This window comes from Labrus mixtus, chromosome 6 (assembly GCF_963584025.1).
Source record: "Labrus mixtus chromosome 6, fLabMix1.1, whole genome shotgun sequence".
Classification (NCBI taxonomy): Eukaryota; Metazoa; Chordata; class Actinopteri; order Labriformes; family Labridae; genus Labrus; species Labrus mixtus.
This window is the reverse complement of record NC_083617.1, coordinates 25,454,253-25,472,920: the sequence shown is the minus strand read 5'-3', so window position 1 is coordinate 25,472,920 and position 18,668 is coordinate 25,454,253. Positions and strand designations below refer to the sequence as shown.

The 18,668-nt window shown below is 42.6% G+C and overlaps 1 protein-coding gene across 2 annotated transcripts; it reads left to right on the top strand.

The window, feature by feature from the left end:
• The first annotated feature begins 4,087 nt into the window (after positions 1–4,087).
• LOC132975849 (L-threonine ammonia-lyase) lies at positions 4,088–17,973 on the top strand. Of its 2 annotated transcripts, none has more exons than XM_061040684.1 (11): positions 4,088–4,339; positions 8,729–9,056; positions 10,456–10,572; positions 12,044–12,279; positions 13,660–13,825; positions 14,406–14,505; positions 14,656–14,731; positions 14,931–15,056; positions 16,212–16,379; positions 16,485–16,542; positions 17,153–17,973. In XM_061040684.1, exons 1-11 carry the CDS (start codon positions 4,224–4,226, stop codon positions 17,249–17,251), a joined length of 1,590 nt encoding a protein of 529 aa, XP_060896667.1. In that variant the 5' UTR covers positions 4,088–4,223; the 3' UTR covers positions 17,252–17,973. The 2 variants fall into 2 exon arrangements, with proteins under 2 accessions (XP_060896667.1, XP_060896665.1); XM_061040682.1 differs by having other exon boundaries at positions 12,038–12,279.
• The last annotated feature ends 695 nt before the right edge of the window (positions 17,974–18,668 follow it).

Sequence of the window (18,668 nt, the reverse complement as noted above, 5' to 3'; positions counted from 1 at the left end):
TCATGAAGTGACCATCGGTTCAGGTGTCAATGTTAAGTCCTACACGAGCCGCAGCGAGGATCACATAACGTCACTGATCTGAGGAGGTGGGGGGTCGGGGTCACTCTTGCACGTCTATTTCTGTCACTCCTCCTGTTTCATTGTTTTACAGTGTAACTCCTGTCAGATGTTATGATGGCTCAGGGTCCTCCGAAGTATTGTCACTTTCTTCTTGTAATAGCTTTTTTTTTTTGTTCCTCTCTGCCCCCTGACTAACACCAACCTGCCCCTTTAAAAAAAAAAAGCTAAATCTTGATTGGTTGTGATCTGTGGATGCGTGTGAACCAAGCGGCAACCTCTGGTGTTCTAAAGCCGTTGCTGAAGTGCAAAATCCTGCAATTCCTCGAGTGTCCACTAGAGGCTGGCTGCAGAAGCACAGGAAGTCACATACACACCCATTCAAAAAATCAGAGATTAATATGTTTACAGCCTGATTAAAAAAACCCAAATATGTCTGATTAGCTCATGTCTCGATCGACACACACTGTACGGGGTGAATGTTTTGATGACTCATCAGTTTTGATTTGATGAAGGGCGTGTAGCTGACCTGATTGACAGATGGGCGCGGTTTAAGGGTTTGTAAAGAGGCTTAAAAGCCGCCTCAGCTCCAGCTCTCAGCCTGTTGTTAGGTTGACTGAAAGTTAGACTGAGACAGCATTTCCAACATGGAGACCGCCATCGTTTACGCCGCACATTGGCTGTTTTTGACATTGTTTCAGCTTCTTGCAGCAGGTTAATTAATTACATTTGTTTTGGACTTTCCCGTGTGTTTTTGCATCTTCTCTGGTGTTGCACTTTAATCAAACTCTTACTGGGTGCTTTATCTGACCCACATCAAACATATTCAGCGTATTGAAGACACCTTAACAAATAAACTTGAGTTGTCCTCCATGGGGAGCATCCCTGAGTTTGTTGTTCCAACGCAAAAAGGACATTTTTTTCAACTCCCTTAAAGCTCCTGTTGCGGACTTTCCGTTTGTGTTGATTTGGCACCCCCTGTGGACAAAATGTGAAGAAGGTTCACACAAAATGACTTAAAGAGCCCATATTATGCCATTTTTGGGGTTTGTATATTTAATCTATGTACCTACTTTTGTACGTTCACAATAGCTAAAGTCCGAAAAAAGTGTCTGTTTTCATGTACTGCTCCTTCTTGCTCCCTCTCCGCTCTGAGTCCATCAGCTACGCTCTGTTGAGCCCACACTGTTAGACCCCACGTGGGCCAAGTCTGCTCTGATTGGTCTGCCGATCCGCTCTGTCGTTATTGGTCAGTTGCTCAGCACGCTTCTCGGAAATGTCCCGCCTCTTTTACCATATTTGGAATGCAGCCACTGGCTCCGTCCGAGGGGAGCATAAACATTAGCACCTTAGCACTACTGTGCTACCGCAGGCTACGTCATATCGTGGGCGTGCTACAGAAGTTAACGGGTGTGCAACATGAGCTGCAGGGCTTGCCACAACGAGCCAATGGGCTTAGATCAGTGATCTCACACTGACAATGACGTCGGACTGACAAATTGTTATCGAGGGGGGCTAGAACCGAGCGTTACATGCAGCTAATGCTACAGCTAACAGGAGGAGGTAGGAGAAGCCGCGTTTCTGCAGACTTTGAACTTTTGCACATAGATGTGCCTAAACATGCACAGGACACTTGGAAAACACACGAAAGAGCATATAAAACCAGAAAAAGCATAATATGGGACCTTTAATATTTCCAGACTTGTTCTGGGCTGAGCTATATATGTCAATGCAAAGAGCTGAGTTTTTCACCCCCAGCTTACCCAAATGTGTGTCACGGGAAAAATGACAGCTGGTATCTAAAAGATTTAACTTCTCATACCAAATATGTAAGCCATCATGTTAGAGCTACTCTAAGTAAATGTATTCAGGGTAATATTTTCAGGCTACAATATAGATGAAATGCTTTCTACAGCAAAAATAAATAGGCCTGTCCCTAAAACCTCTGAGCTTCTTTTTCTTTGACTGACATTTCCCACTATCTGCACTCTGCTTAGACTATAAGCCCCGCCCATCTCATCATCCATTTACTTTGCTCAGATTTACCTGCACATACAGTGTGAGCCATGTCTGCTGAAGGGATTATCTCTGATTACACACTTTCCTGTTGTGAGTTTGATCAAACTCGTTATCTGGAACCTGTTGAGTGCTGGCGTCTCTGTCGCTGCTCCGTTCAGACTTTAGGGACGTGTTGGACATCCCATCAGAGCTGAGAAGGATCTGGACTTCCTGCAGAGCACTGGCAGCAGAGCTCACCTCTCATCCTCTTCTTTAAAATCTATGTTGTCAGTCTGGGAGGCCGCCTGTCTCGCTCTCTTTCTGCAGTCATATCTCCTGTTCACAGTGTTTATCCTGAACACTCTGCTTCAACCACAGGCTTCACTTTTCTCAACAAGCACATTTGTTAATGCGAATCAAACATAAAGAACATCTTGCCTTGCATCTCATCTGAAATACGATCTTTAGCTTGTTTTAAACAGTAAGTTGAAACCCCCAAATATCCCTTTTTAACAGTCAGACAGCGTTACACAACACGAGTGAGCTCCTGGTGCAGCCTGCAGGTAAGCAGATAACTTTTTGTGAATTTTGTGTAACCAGGCTGCTCATTGTTTAGAGTCTGGCTGCAACTAGAGATGCATAAAATGGAGTTGAACTGTTCTCTTCGCTTGTATACAGATCTTTATAAAGATAAATTAAAAGATGAAGTGTTGTCATTGCATTCCAGCTCTTTGCTCTTACTGTTTTCCTGCACACAATCAAGCATGCTCAGCAGCCTGAATCCTTCCTGAAAATGTTCATGGTGAGCTGAGTGTGTGAACGTGAACAGCCGCATTTTTCACTCCCACTTCACCCAATATCTGTCCTGCCAAGCCACTGATACATTTTCCACATGAAGCCGGACACAGCTTCAGGAGTGAGGGGGGGTGGGTGATGTTTATATCCTGCATTCAGTAAACAATCAAAGACTGATGTGCGCTATCTCTGTGCAAGTAGTGAAACTTCTTTTGTTGATACTGAGAATGCATGGATCTGCACATAGCATTGATATAAAGGTATTCTAGTGTCAGACTCATAGACTGTAAATAAACATGGAAGAAGCACCCATTAGTTACTAAAGGAGGTGCTTGAAGCCCGTCTCAGACTATCTGTTGTATCTAACAACAGGCTGAGAGCTGGAGCTAATGTGGGCCTTAAGCCTCCTGACAAAACGCTACAATGCACCTGCCCATCAGTCAGGTCAGCCACGCCCCTTATTATCAATAACTTTTATCCTTCATTCAATCAAAACAGACAAGTTCAGACCCAGTTTAGTGTGAGTCCATAAAGACATGAGCTAATCCGACATATTTCATTTTGTGAACCAGGCTGTAAACATGTTTATTTCTGCATTTTTGCAGACGCTCCGTTCTGCAGGCAGCCTCAAGTGGACAGTTGAGGAACTGCAGTTTTTTGCACGTCTATACATTGTTTTCATTTTTCAACACCAGAGATTGGCCCTTAGTCAGACGCTGTTGCTTTACCCTGAGATCACTCCCTCCCGTCCGACACGGAACGTCTTCCCCGTGAGGTGCATGTGTGAACAACCAACAAGTTCAGGAAGATTTCAGGGGCAGTCTGCCTGAAATTTTCTAGAAATGTTCAGGGATGCACTGTATATGTGAAAACAGCTATAGTCTGCCTTTGGGTCCTTTCTCCCTGTGTTTATACTAAACTTAATAGACCTTTCATCTTCACCCCTTTCGGTACCCATCACCCCACTCTGTTTCATTCCTGATCCTCCACCCTCAGTTGTCTCCTCTGTGGTGTTGAGCCTCCAGATCACTGCTCCCTAGATAAACCCTAAGTCTGCATCTATCTCCTTAGACGTCTGATTATAGCTACGTCATAGAAAGGGGAAGTAATCCCGGTCTGGGCCCAGGAATAGAGCTCTGGGAGGGGCCAGGCCAGCGGAGAGAGACGCTGCAGAGCCAACGTGCATGTGCCTCTGGGTAATCTCTTCTTAAATAGCCTTTGGCCGTGGAGAGAGAGAGGTAGGACGGTAGGGGAGGTAACGCGGTGGGAGCATATCCAGTCAGTGTCCCTTTTATCCCTGGGACACATCACAGCCAGAGAGGAGAGGGATCCAGATCCAGAGACGGACTGCAGGAGGACACACATCGAGCAGGATGAACTTTGCTGCGCAGTTATTCTACTCCAGCTACCTGAGTGAGCGACTCGAGCGTCTGTATGCACCCAGACCTGCGCTCAAAGGCAGCGAGGAGAATGACCCCTTCTGGCAGAGGTGGGAAACTACAACTTCTACCCCCCTGGTTCCTTCAGACCTTTCCCCTCACCTGCTCAGCCCTGTAGATACAGATTTACCTCCTGCTAAGTGCTCCAACGTCGATCCTTCCTCCACACCGTCTGTGCCTCTTTCCCCGAGGACCTCCTTTTCTTCTCCTCACCAAAAAGACTCACCCTCAAATCTCCAGTCGCCTCCTCCTCCTCCTTCTCCTCACTCTAATCACATAAAGAAATTAACACAATCATCTCCCCGTCATCCAAATCTAAGTTTGGCTCCTGCAATCTCCAAATCAACAGACTCTCTCCGGATCGTTCTAATCAAACCTTCCTCCTCCTCCTCCTCACCTCCTGCCCCCCTTAGAAGAGAGTGGCTCCCAACCTTTGAAGCCCTGGTAGACTTGTTCCTTCGTTTTGTCCTCTACCTTGTTCTCCTCTTCGTTTCCAGGTAACTCCAAGAGATACGTGTTTTCTAGATTATTTTACAGCCATACTGGCAAATGTTTGTGGGGTTGCAAGTTCTTCTTCTGCGATTTCAACAAATCTTGGATACATGTGTCTCTATCCTTAAAAGCAGTGGTGCTATATCTGCTTGCTACCTTTTTTTTTACAACCAACCAGACAAAGACCAAAAGATGTGCAATAGGAGCAGTGAACATGTGGCCTTCTAAATGAGGCTTTCTATTGTTTTGATGACAGAAATGTATTTAAATAGCATGCAGGGTAAGTTGCAACATTTTTAGAATTGAGCAAATTCACTGCGACTTTAATCAGTACTTTTCCACCGATAAAGAGCTGATTCTGTATAGGACGGGTGGTTATGTATGCTCTTCACTAGTACAGTAGGTGCAGGGCAACACATTCAAATACATGATGATGACACAAATTCCTAATGACTGATGCTTTTGACAGTTTTAAGATCATATTTAAATGCATGAGGACAGTGGACCTTTTAGAAAATCAAACTGAAGAGAAAAGTTTCTGACATCAACGAGAGTGTGAGTGTGTCCTGATGTTAACCTCAGAGCAGAGTGTAGATGTGAACCCAGGAAGTGTTACTATAAGAAATGTTGTATGCGTATGAAAAGTAGGCTGTGAATTTATTTTGACCACAAAATGTTGATATGCAGTTCTAGAGGTCATGGTTTGAAAGTCAATTGGCCAGAGTGATGACCTGGAACAATGCATCATGGACATACAGGGTCATGTTGAGCTTTAGGTGCTATTTCCTCACACAGATGAAAACTCTACCAGTCAGGAATTAACCAGTCAGGACCTTCAGTACTTAGAAGAACGTGAAGGAGCCGAGAGGGTGAAACGATGACGTCCTGCTGGCTCGGACGTCCTCCTTACTTTCTGCTCTGATCTCACTTTGAACATTTTTGAACATATGAGATTTTTCAGGAGGCTTTCTGAGCCTTCAGACTGTCTGCGTTGTTGCTCCATCCCCTCTCTCGTGTTGTGTTTGCACTCACCTTCATCACAGGTGCAGACGTGTGAGGAGCTGACTGTGTGTCTGAATGTGGGGCAGAGGGCAGTGAAGGACCCCTGGTATGAGGTGAAAGGTGACAGTATTGTTTACAGCAGATCGTTGTGATATAAATAGAGTGTGACGTTCTCTGCAGACTTTTGGCACATTCAGATTGTTGTTTTTGGAGAACAGCTCCCCCTGGTGGTCAGAGAATATTTTAAATCAAACTACAATCTCAGTTTTTCTATCACTGATGTTTTTTTCACTCTTCTTGCACGACGCTCTCTGGACCGTTAGCTGCAGATAAATTCACAGGATTGTCTCGGCTGGAAAACGATCACTCTGCTTGAGTTGTGTTGTTGACAACAGGTTGGAGAAGAGCTTCTGCCTTTTTCAAAGTGTGAAACTTCATCATTAACCCTTTGTGATCTGCTTTAACAGCTAAGTGACAGAGTTAATCCCCAAAGACTTTAATCTAATTATCACATTTATACAGTGTTAAGGATCTCCAGATTTACTACTTCAGTAGGAAAACGCTCACAATCAAGTCTAACCTGAGCTGACCTCAATACACACAACCTGGAAATATCTTTTTTAGTTGCTCATAATTCAATATTAATCGAATAAAGGAACAAAGTACTGTATGTCTTAGAAATAATTTAAGGGTAAATTTCGATGGACAGAAAATATGAATTCACCTAAAAAAAGAGCATTTAAAGGTTTAAATCAAGTCATATTTATCTAATTATTTACAAAGCAGATTAAAAAGCTGCAGCGGCTGCTGGACGTGCAGGACGATGAACAAAGAAACAATACAGAGGAAACACGGATAACACGGAGTAATCTCATTCTCAGAAAAAGCGGCTACAGACGCTGCGTCCTAAATAGGAGAGGGATCATCCGGCTTGTTATCAGCGCTCAGTTCAAAAGCCAGGATCTGTGATGGCATGGAGATGCATTAGTGCACATGGCATGAGTAACCTGCACATTGGAGAAGGCTCCATTGATGCTGATCCATGTTTAAAGGTTTTGGAGAAACATCCAAACATTGGAGAGGAAATATCAGACGGGCTTACTTGCAAGCTGGCTAAGTCAATACAGTATGGCTGTTTGAAACCGCCTACTACTTACTACTATCCAATGTAGTATGCTGAATGTACTGCATACTAAGTTCAACAGAAGTCTGTAGTATGACTGCCAGTCGGTCCGTTGTTTTGCTGGTTTCTGTTCTTGGAATGAGGAAGTAAACAACAGTGTAGCATCCACTTACAGTCTGAAAAAAGCGATTAATTTACAGTTCTTTCACACTTGCAGAAAACTCCTGATATTTCCAGGAGGAGCTGTATGTGTGAACGCAAACGGCCACATTTTTCAGTCAGATTTCACCGGGAGTTTCTCCTGCCAGACTCCCAGTAAGTCAGAGTGAGCTGATGTGAGAACGCAGCAGGATATTCTCCTGCTGTGAGGAGCATGTGTGAGGAGCATGTGTGAGGAGCATGTGTGAGGAGCATGTGTGAACAGCGAGGTCAGGAGAATATTCAGAGCAGTCCTCCCGAAGTTATCCAGATATTATCTGGAGTGCAGATGTGATAACAGCTTAGGAGAGAAAATAGAAACAGGGAATAAGAGGAGCAAGAGGAGCAAGCGTCGGTACACTGGCAGACATGATGGTGATGAATTCTGGTTGGAAGGCCCCCCAATTAATGTTTTGCCAAGGGCCCCTACAGACTCTCGACTCGCTGCTGTAGATGATGTGATACACTCTGATTCGCTAAAAATACATGTATGGATTAGTGTGAGTCAGATGACAGAAATCTGTCCATCTCAATGCTCTGTGGATCTGAATGAGTATGTCTTGTGTTGCGTTATTTAAGATCTGAAATATAGAAGAACTATAGAACGCTTTAAAAGAATTGTACAGTCTGTTTAATTCAGTGCTCCTGAACTGAACGGTTATAAATCAAACTGTCACTCCTCCGGCCCTACATTACCACTTTAATCGTTTCTGAGTCTCAAAAAGACGACTGACTCGAATGACCCAATGAATCATAAACTGTCACCGAGATGTGATCTGTCACGGTTAGTGGAAGCTGGGCGGACATGAAAGGTGAATGCATTCATTTTAGACTTAGAGGGTGGGGTGAAGGTACCTTGGTGTCAGGCCTGAGGTCTGTTTCATTTCAGTTTAATTCAGATATAAATTAAAAACCCGGAAACCAGGGCTGGACAAAGCATTTACCGGGGCCTGGGCACGACTTGACTTCTGGCCCCCTTGCATCTCTGTGCGGTTAATATTATTGATTATTGTCAACGCTGATCATTCTGAGTCCCACCATTAAACTATGATCGATTAATCCTTCACCAATCCTGTCTTCTTCTTTTAGTAATACTTGCAGCATTTAGGACAGCTGAACAGATACAGGACATGTTGGGAGGTGAGAGTGGGGGATGACAGACTCCAACCCACAGAGGCTAAAATGAAGACAATGGTCTCCATGCATGGGGCGCGCCACATGAACTCTAGGCTATCTGACGCCCCACAACTCCTGTTGTCGTGTTGGATTCTTTGACGAGAGTGTTGTCACAGATGTTTCTGGCTCGTAAAACGGTCTTTCTCTGTCAGGACCCTCTCTTGAATGTACTCATTACAATCTGAGTCAGTCGCACTTTGATTGGAAAGATTGGCCTAAAGTTTTCTACTGCAGCTATGACAGCCTGTGTCACGCTGAATAGATCTACAAGAGCAACTCCGAAACCATCAGAGCGATTAGTTAACTGGACCCAGTAATGTAAAATAATAGGTCCTTGTTTAAAAATACCTGGAATCCCTTTTAAATCCTGAATTAATTATTCCTCCCTAATCTAATCCACGAGATTAAGACATTAAAGTGAACATCTGTGTGTTTTGTTGTTCCTCAGAGATGAGTTGTGTTTGGGTTCCGCTCAGCCTGGATGTTCTTTTAAATCCGGCCCCGTCACAAATGGCACAGCGGGCCGCAGACCCACCCTCATCGAACCGGAGCGGCTGAAAGACTTCGGTGAGGAAGACCTCCTGAACGGGGACGTGAAGGTCCATGACGTCAAAGTGACAGAGACTCCTGAGCTCGTTCTCATGGATCCTCCGAAAACCAGACGTCTCAGCGAGTTCAGGGTCGCCACCAGACCGGCTCCTCAGTTCCTGCGCTTTGAGGACATCAGCGCCGCCGCCTTCAGGATCCAGACGGAGCTACAGAAGACACCCTGCACGGTAAATTAGCTTAGCATGAGCTAACTGGGATGATGGGGTCGGGAAGAAAGTGGTTGTTGACCTAAATAATAAGTGATATCCTCATCACTTTAAGAGTTGCACTTTATCGAAAATGGTTTCTTAAAAATTAAAAGAAAAAATTCTTAATAACGTACATCAATGTTTATTTCATTTAAAATTCTGATAGCAACTTGTCACCAGTTTTAACAGCAGCCCTGTGCGTTAAAATATGACGATCAAGATGCTGCCATAGTTTGGTTCTGCAGTCAAGAATAAATACTAAGCCACATCAGCTAAAAAGGGTTTTCCAAAGAAGGCTTTCGCTTTTTATAGCACCATGATGATACGGATCAACTGTGATCCGTGACTCCACTACAGTAGCTGTCACACAAACGGTTTAATAGTGTCTCAGGCTTCTTCTCAGGGTATTTCCAGTTCAACTTCAGACTCCGCCATGATAGCTGCTTGGCTGCTCTGGGTCTTTGTACTGACATTGTGAGACAGTTGTTACCTCGACTCGAAATAACGTCAAGTTTTAATATTGCTAAATGCAATGGGCTGCACGGTGATGCGGTGGTTAGCCTCATAGCGAGGAGGTTCCTGGTTTGAATCTCGGCTCTTCCTCAGTGTGTGAACAGACAATATTTTCAACATCCAAAGGTGTGATCAATTTATACTTTGTCCAAGATGAGCTCTGCTCCATCACAGTAGAGGGCGTCTCCATCCCACGACCCGCCCACAACACAAAACAACACCTTGTTATTGAGGACGCTCATGTGGGTTGGGTGTTGTTTTGTGTCGTCGAGAGGCTCGTCGTCTCTCTTCTTCAGCCCCACACACCCACGCTCCTCCTGCAGCACACACCTCTCCTCTCACCTGCTTGTTTTTTGACAGACAGATTTCACGCACGGTGGCCAGTGTTGTCAGAATTTGCATTTCCAAAGATATATTTTTAGCTCTCCATTGCCTCGTCTTTTTGAGATAAAACTAACTCCATAAGAAAACAATTATCAAGTAAAGGAAACTTTTTTTGCATTTTGTATAGAATAGAGAAGAAGAAAAGAAGAAAAGGAGAGGGACGTAAAGAGTCAAGTCCTTCTTTGAGCATAAAGTCAAAGTGGTGAACATGCAGCTGAGTCGTTAAGATTAAAATAAACATGTTGAGTGCGGAGTCTAACTTCCAGAACAAGTGTTAGCTTTAAGCCAGAAAAAATAATCAGAGGAGGAATATTTGTGACATTTATTCTTTATTCTCAAGTTGCTTAATTAAAATATAAAATCTCAGTTTTTTCCCTTATGACTGGCCCTAATAGGCTTCCGTACATCCTCTCAAACACAGAGTTGAAACGCTGCTTGTATCTTCTCTTCATTTTCATGTTTTTATATATTTTTTGTGCAGTACTCCAGACTGTCCAAACAGTACGGGATGGAGATCTACCTGAAGAAGGAGCACCTGCACTACACGGGCTCAGTGAAGGAGAGAGGAGTCCTGTACCTGCTCTGCTCCCTCACACAGGTGAGAGAGAGGGAGGGGATCACTCGCTGACAGGTCACAGCTGCTGTCACATGTGTTAGCTGACCTGAGCAATAACCTGAAGGGACAAAAATAGTCTCTGCTTTAATGGAAGCAGCTCGGGAATGTTTCCCTGAGTGTGTACCTGTGAGCAAAGTGAGTTTGATTTCTATCAGACGATTATAAGACATCAACGTTTTTAATACCAGGTGTTTTAAACAATGTGATCTGCATTCTTGTAATGTTTGGATTATCCAAAAGTACCAAAGCTTTAAAAAGCTTCTACAGTCAGATTTTTCACAGAAAGCTGCCGCACGTGTAAGAGAGAGCACTCTTTGTGCAAAACAAGAAATTACCCAAAAGGACTTCTATTGTTGTTGCTGTGGTATTCAAACATCTATAATGTTTGATTTTTTTTACCAGTATCATACAAAGTTTAAAAGTCTGGTTTCTTGTCAACCCTAAGAACTACGGTGAACATCAGTCATTGTCAGCAGCACAGTGGGATTGTCTTCACATTTTGGAGTTTCTTTGTTTGAAAAGGAAAAAAGTTATATCACTTTGATGCTGGATTATGATGGCTTTAATGCACAAGTCTTGACGATACAGAGCGTTTTATCACAGTGTTAACTGGTGCCTGGCTGGAAGTTCACATGCTCTTAAAGCAACAATATGTAACTTTCTGACCTTTAAATTGAGGTTTTAAAGGATGTTTGAAAGTAAATAAATAAATCAATCAATTTTGAGCCTGAGTGACGTCAGCCATCCATTACTGTAGGAGGCTCATCAGCAGCAGTCGCCATGCTGGAAAAATTACTTTCAGTCAACCTAACGACTGACTGAGAGCTGGAGCTGAGGCGGGTCTTAAGCTTTATGACAAACTGTACATTGAGCCGAACGAACTGCAGGATTTTGCACTGATTTATTTCAATTTTTTAAGACGGGAGGTTGCTGCTTGGCCTTAAAAACCTCTCACATTCACAGCAGCATGTTATAAATTACTTTCTCCAATGGAGCCATTTAGACACAGCATATAGACGTCATGTTTACAGTTCAATACACATACCAACACTCCACATGCTAACAGCTAGAAAACAACGGGCTGCAGCTGATAGCAGAGTCGTATTTGCTCAAAATCCGGCTTCTCCGACCTCTGCTTGTTAACAAATGCACGTCGTCAAAGAGGAGGAGGTGTAACAGCACTATGAGTGTCTTATGTCAGTGCAGTTTCACAGAGAGACCTTTGGTGGGCGCCAAAGCTCACCATACCAAAGTCCTACATACTGTATTGTTGCTTTGAATCAAGATGAAGGGCTAAACTTTGAACTTGTGAGACTTAGAAACCTGTAAAATAATCAACCTTGGCTACACAAAGTTAAGTCCTTGTAAGACATAAAATCGTGCATGGCTCTCAAAGCTTAACCTCTAATGATGTGCGTCATGTTATCATGTGTTTGTGTCCCTCAAGGAGCAGCAGAGGAAAGGAGTGATCGTGGCCAGTGACTGTAACTTCTCGATGGCCGTGGCTCATCACGCCGTGGAGCTGAAGATCCCGGTGTTCGTCATCATGCCGTCATGCTGCTCCTCGCCACGCCTCAGGATCTACAGAGACTACGGGGCCATGGTCATCTCCTACGGCAGCACAGGACACGACTCCCAGAAACACGCCCGCCACCTGGCCTCAGAGAACGGATACATGTACCTGGAAGAGTCAGTCCCACTTATACTTTCACATTTCACACAGGGTCATAATTTATGTTTGTGTACTCCTGCACTAAAAAGCTATACTGATACATATTTTAAACTTAACTCTCTCTGTCTCTGTATTCACTTATATTTAATACTTATACCTGCCGTTTGGTTTTTGGCAAAACTTCATCTCTTGTGTTCAGAGCATTCAGAGCAAACATGCTATGCCAATGAATAGACTATGGTTTCCCATAGTCACTGAGGGAGAAATTTGTATGACATTGTGTCATTAAAACATGCCAGCCTTGAGACTCCTCTGCTGTCCTTGCATCAGATCTGTAGGATCCAAACTACTTTAAAAAACAAAAACTAGCATTTAAGATCCTGTTTAATGCACTAAGATCACATCTAAGTCTATGTAAGTTTAGTCTAAGTCTAAATGGCAGCCACACACATGATTTACAACATGCAGTGAAACCACCAATCACTGAACAATGTGAGTCATTAAAAACATCAAACTTGATGAAAGATGTTCTTCCATTTCAGTCGCATTAGTCAAAGTACAAAAACTACAAGTGTAAAAATGAAAAGATCTCTTTGTGTGGAGTAAGAGGTTATTTGTAACATTTCAAACGTAATTTCAAATTTCTTGCACATAGAAATAAAACTTGCATAGAACCATTTCTAAATTTTCAGTTTTGAACTTAACAAACATTAAATAGTGAATGTATGGTTTATATGAAGATTGGTGTGTTATGTTTTGGCTTCGGGTGCCTTGTTCGAAAATTGTGGTATTGGCTTGAAAAGTAATAGCAAGTTAATTTAATAAACTTCTATATGAGTAAATATAATTATTTTATCCCGCTGAATTAAGTCTACATAACGTTCTAGAGAAAAAAAACTCCCCAGAGAAACACGACTAAGCACTTAACGACTGAAATTCAACTCCAGGAGTTGGTTCCTTCAGAGAAGAACTTGTTCCCAGTCAAGCTAAACCTTACAGCTTACTGGTCGCAGACTGATCTTCTATGGGTAGCTGGAAGTCGCAGGAAAGTTTATCCAGGGTTCCTAAGACAGTAGGTTGAATAAACCAAAAAATGTGGTGCATCTCCAGGGGGATGTAAGGAACCAAGAAACAACTTCTATTTTTCTGTCAAATGTGGAGGCGAGATTCATTTCAAATGTCATGTTCAAACAATGCAAGCAAATACAAGTGACAATGCAGTCAAGCACGCATGAATAACACGGGCAACTGTTTGCTCCGCTTTTTTGGTTGGGTACAGTGCAGAGCTTCTCAAGAAACAAAGATGAGAAACGGGTTTTAGAGGTCTGTTTATCGAGGAACACTTTATCTGACGTATTCTTTCTTTCTTTTTCTTCTATTTTTTTTTTTTTGTCCAGAGATGAGAGTGCAGCGTATCTGGCAGGTCTGGGTACAGTTGGCATGGAGATCTACGAGCAAGTTCCTAAACTGGATGCAGTGATTGTTCCTGCAGCTGGGCAGTACGGTCTACTGGCCGGTACAGCTGCAGCCATTAAACACATCAACTCTAAAATCCTTGTCATAGTAAGTAAATAATCTGACGTTTGATACTCTTTGCTGGTTCGGCAATTTTTCTATTTATGGTGTGCAACAGGGCTCCATATTAGGGCCAATGTGATTTTCTGTTTTTATTTTCCCTGTGGGAAATCCCTATGCAGATGACACTCTGATGTACATGTCTCTTAAACGGTGTAATTTCTCTTCCATAGATATTTGCCTAGCTGCACTGAAGGGTTGGATTGAAGAACATTTTCTTCAGCTTAACTCTTCCAAACAGAAATCCTTAAAATAGGCTTTGAGCAGACTTATGAGCAACTTATGCCTGCTCTTGGCAACCAGGCTCAACATGTTGTACCTGCTGCTGAGATCAGGAGGAACAACTTGGCGTTATTTTTGTTCAGATCCTCACTCTGGCGTCCCCATGTAAAAAAAAAAAAAAAACAAGCTTAGTTGTCTGTTTCCACTTTAAGAAGATCTCTAGAATAAGATCTATTGTTACTTTAAACAATCTTTAAATAGCAAATCATGTTGTCTAGTTTAGTTAAATATGAAACCTTGTTGTTCATGTGAAAACAACCTTAACTAAATGGACTTTCTTTGACAGGGAATCGAGCCTGAAAGTTTCCCTTTGCTGCTTCAGTCTCTGAAAACTGACCGTCCAGTCAAAGACATTCACAGCAACCTCAACAGGAAACTCTACGGAGGTAATGTTTTAGTGGGTTCAGGTCCTGAGATGTGTACCCAGAGTAAAATTAACCATTTTATACACATTCTTCTGATAGCAGCTCATGTAGCTTTTTAGTTTCTCAGCAGCGGAAAGTGAAGTAACACAAGTTCTAACTTTCTGTTGTCAGATCTCATGGAGCGTTCGCTCGGTGAAAACACCTTCCGGCTGGCAAAGAAACTCGTGGATAGAGTCATTTCTGTCAGGTACTGCAACTCCACATGTCCATCTCCAAATTCAGATTATAGGTCAGATTATACTACTGAAGTACTGGCTGATCAGTTTTAGGTGAATTAATAAGGACATTGATGATTTTGTACCATTCATTTTAGCTCTAGTCAGAGGAATCTCGATTTTAAAAAGGAATATGTTGTGCAATCTCCTGTATTGTTACTTCCCTCACAGTGAGGAGGACTCTCTGGTGGCCATGTTGCGGTTTCAGGAATTTGAACGCTCCACAGTGGACACAGAGGGAGCCATGGGACTGGCAGCCATCTTGGCTGGACAACTACCAGAACTAAGAGGCAAAAAGTGAGTCATCGTTTTTATTCTTTACTTCTTTTTTTTGCCTATTTAGAGACAGTTCACTGGATAGAGTCAGAAATTGGGGAGAGAGAAAGCGGGGATTGACACACGGCAATTGGGCCCAAAATTGTCCGTGCATAGCCACCACTACTCTGCCATTTTCTGTGCTAGCAAATTAGTTAACAAATTCAATACAGCATCCTCCGTGCCCTTGCAGACAGCTGATTTGTTTCTGCTGCGTTCATAGCACTCTATATTGAAATAGTTAAATTTAGAACAGCGGTATGCTGGTCACTGTCACTTCTACGTTACCCCCCAAATCAAAATGTAGAAGGAGCGGGGCTTATGATAACAACTTTGTCAGTAACAATGGCGGAAGAGATAGTAACTTTTTTTTCCTGGCACTGTTTATCTCAGCCAGACTTAGAAAAAAAAAGACCTAAAATGATCTTGGATAAAAAGAAAATATTTAGTTTACAGATTAAAACAGACTAAATGGTTACTACAGAGGGAAGCTGAAGTGCCACAGGACAGCCGTCGTAACCTAGCAACAGTACGTGCAAGTGAGGGAGCTCTGAAATTAAAGTTGTTGGCGCTTCCAGCTCAATAAACACCGTTAGTGGACACAGTCAGTCAAACATCTGATGTGCTTCAACAGTACATTCCCTTCTTGTTGTTAAACATATGAATGTTTAAACATATATATGTTTAAAACATCTAAAAGCTCACTTTAGGTAATCACACTTTATAAGTATGTTTACTGTCTATTCAAAGGAAGCTACATCCCAGGTTTATTTGAGGTCAAAGCAGTACAAGCATGTAACCTGAGAATGTAATTAATTTACTTTAATTAGGTTTATCAGTCAAGCAATCAACCAATCCATCAATTAATTATTCAATCGATTATTGTCTTTAACAGTAACTAAAAAGTCCTCTACCTGTTTCTCAAAGAGCCAAAGGAAGACGTTATGTAGCTTTAAGCTCACTCTTGGACATTTCGTTACATGTCAGCGTTTATGGTTAATATTGGTACATGTCCATTACAAAAATAAATGAAAAATAGTCCTGACTGTGAGTGATGTAAGCCAGTAGAGTTAATCCGTTTGGCCTCAGATGAATCAAGACTCCCTGCCTGTGTGTGTTTGTGTGTGTGTGCTGTAGGGTTGCTGTAGTGGTGACCAGTGCTAACATGGACCTGGAGCTGGTCCGGCAGTGTGTGGACCGGGCTCTGGTGCTGGACGATCGGGTTAGCAAGTTCTCTGTGCAGCTGGGAGAATGGCCAGGAGACATGGCTAAGCTGCTCGACTTCCTGTCCAGAGAGGACGTCAGGTACAGTCAGCTGCCGTCCTTTTAAAGACCTCTGCTCTGTTTACGCTCCAATCTGTTCTATTTTTTATGCCCCTTTAATACTTTACTCCGTCCTCTTCCTCCCAGGCTGTTGGATGTCTGCCATCGGAGACAAGGTGACAAGACAGATCTGTTCAAAGCAAAGGTAGGAAACTAATCTCTCCTTTTTGTACCTCATGCTTTTGTCTTCTTTTTGTTTTTTTAATTTTTTTATCACAATTCATCACAAGGAGATTCAGAGTTCTTTAAACAAAACATCAAAACATAACGACAAAAGGAGTATGTCCTGCCCATGTCTCCTTTAAGGCTCCGTAAAAATCCGTTAGCTTGTTAACAGTACATCTGGCGATGCAACATTACCATTAATGTAAAATGTGCTCTGATGTCCCTCAAGATTTTCACTGCCCGATGACTTCAACAGTTCTATCTTTTTATCGATGAAATGATAATCATTTGTCATATTTATCTACATTTACATGGCTGCAACCAGGAATACAGTTGTTTTAAATTATAACAGCGTTTAGCTTCTTAGCCACCCTGAGCACGACTTCTTGTTCAGTTTTTCTTGCTTTGGGTGGAGCAGAATTTCTCTGGTTTCGCATATTTGCCTCTGTGCACTACGGCCTGTACTGACAAATACACTGGACTTTCAAAGTCATCAGTGATAGGTGTTGCAAGACTTACTGTTAACCTGCTCACAAGTGTGTGTGTGTGTGTGTGTGTGTGTGTGTGTGTGTGTGTGTGCGCGCACACAGGTGGAGTGTGTGGTGGAAACCAGGGACAGGACACAGAGCGCTCAGCTGCGTAAGACGCTGGGTGAGCGCTACCCGTCTGTTTGCTGGCTGGACCGGTGATCGCCTCCACCAAATGAACATTTACTGATAAAACAGTAAAAAAGAAGAGGAAAATATATATTCATAAAATCTGTGACGACGTGCAAACACATCCTGTAGCTGCACATGTGATATATATTAACTCTGTTTCAAGGAACTCATTATCTCATCAAGAAAACTGCTGTTAACCAAACATACTGACTTTATATCAATATGGACAGTGCGTCTCCATCTCCTCCTGTCATACAATAGTGAAGCCAAAATACCCCTGTCACTACTCAGAAAAATGAAAATTAGGACATAACCCGCATCATAAGAACTAACCATCATGACAGATGATAATTTATTTGACGAGAAGTTTAACTTTTTAGTTCGACTTATGTCCCATCTGTTAACATGGAGGAGGCGGGGTTTATGACCTATTTAGCAGCCAGTCATCAGGGGGAGCTCTAAATCTTTTGGCTTCACTCCCAGGCGGCTGTTTCTCTGTCCATCTTAATATACAGTCTATGGCAAAACAATGTGTGTACAGAAAGCCTTGAGATTATAGACACTTCATGTTAACTCTGTTACTTTTGCTGCTAATAAGAAATATCACACTGGAGGCTCTGCAGCGTGATATTACTTTGATATAAAAGTTCTGTGAGCTGATTATAGAAGTAAACAGTGATGATCAACAACTGTTTATTATTTGTGTTTATTTTATCATTCAATTTTGCTTCACAACACAACTACTACTAGCCTATCACAACAACTTGACTTGAACTGGACTGTTGCCAAGCAACACATAAACATTTATTTTTGTATCATGTACATGTATCTGTATGTCGCCATTTAGGCCCTGTGTCCACCTAGTGTTTTTACGAGGTGGAAAAGCGCAGGCTTTGTGTGCCTGCACAAAGCGTTTGTGTGCTAAGAAGAAACGCGCTGCACGCCCCTCCTGTCTCTAAGACAACAGTCGCTGTATGACAAACTTTGCTTCGTTGCTTTTTACTGCATGTTTTATATTTGAGATCATTTTTACTCCAGCAGACATGGAGCGAAGAGGATTTGGGTAGGCATGATCCGTAGCCGGCAAAAATACCGGGAATATCATACATTTGGAAAAGATTGCCGGTGGTGTCAACAGCGCCTTTCTGAAAGGTTGAAAGATTTTAAACTCGAGCACTTGGAGCAGCCGCGCAAAAAAGGCGGAGCGCTCTGAAAGAAAAAAAACGCTGAGCGCTGCACTTTTTGTCCGGGCGGCCGCCTGCTGCTGAAACGCTCTCTACTCATTGAAAACAACTGAAAAAGATGCTGGTGCTCAGAAGAAAAACACTAGGTGGACACAAGGACTTATTGTGTGACCAGTGAAATACTAGTCTTGGTTGTGAGACAGTTAGCTTTAATGCTAAGCAAAATGCTACATCTAGTTACAATGCTGCTGTACTTCATATAA

Coding starts and splice junctions, on each gene's coding strand:
- LOC132975849 (XM_061040682.1), top strand. CDS start 4,224: ATGAACTTTGCTGCGCAGTTATTCTACTCCAGCTACCTGAGTGAGCGA. Junction 4,340..8,728: donor AATGACCCCTTCTGGCAGAG/GTGGGAAACTAC, acceptor GTTGTTCCTCAG/AGATGAGTTGTGTTTGGGTT. Junction 10,573..12,037: donor TGCTCTGCTCCCTCACACAG/GTGAGAGAGAGG, acceptor GTGTCCCTCAAG/GAGCAGCAGAGGAAAGGAGT.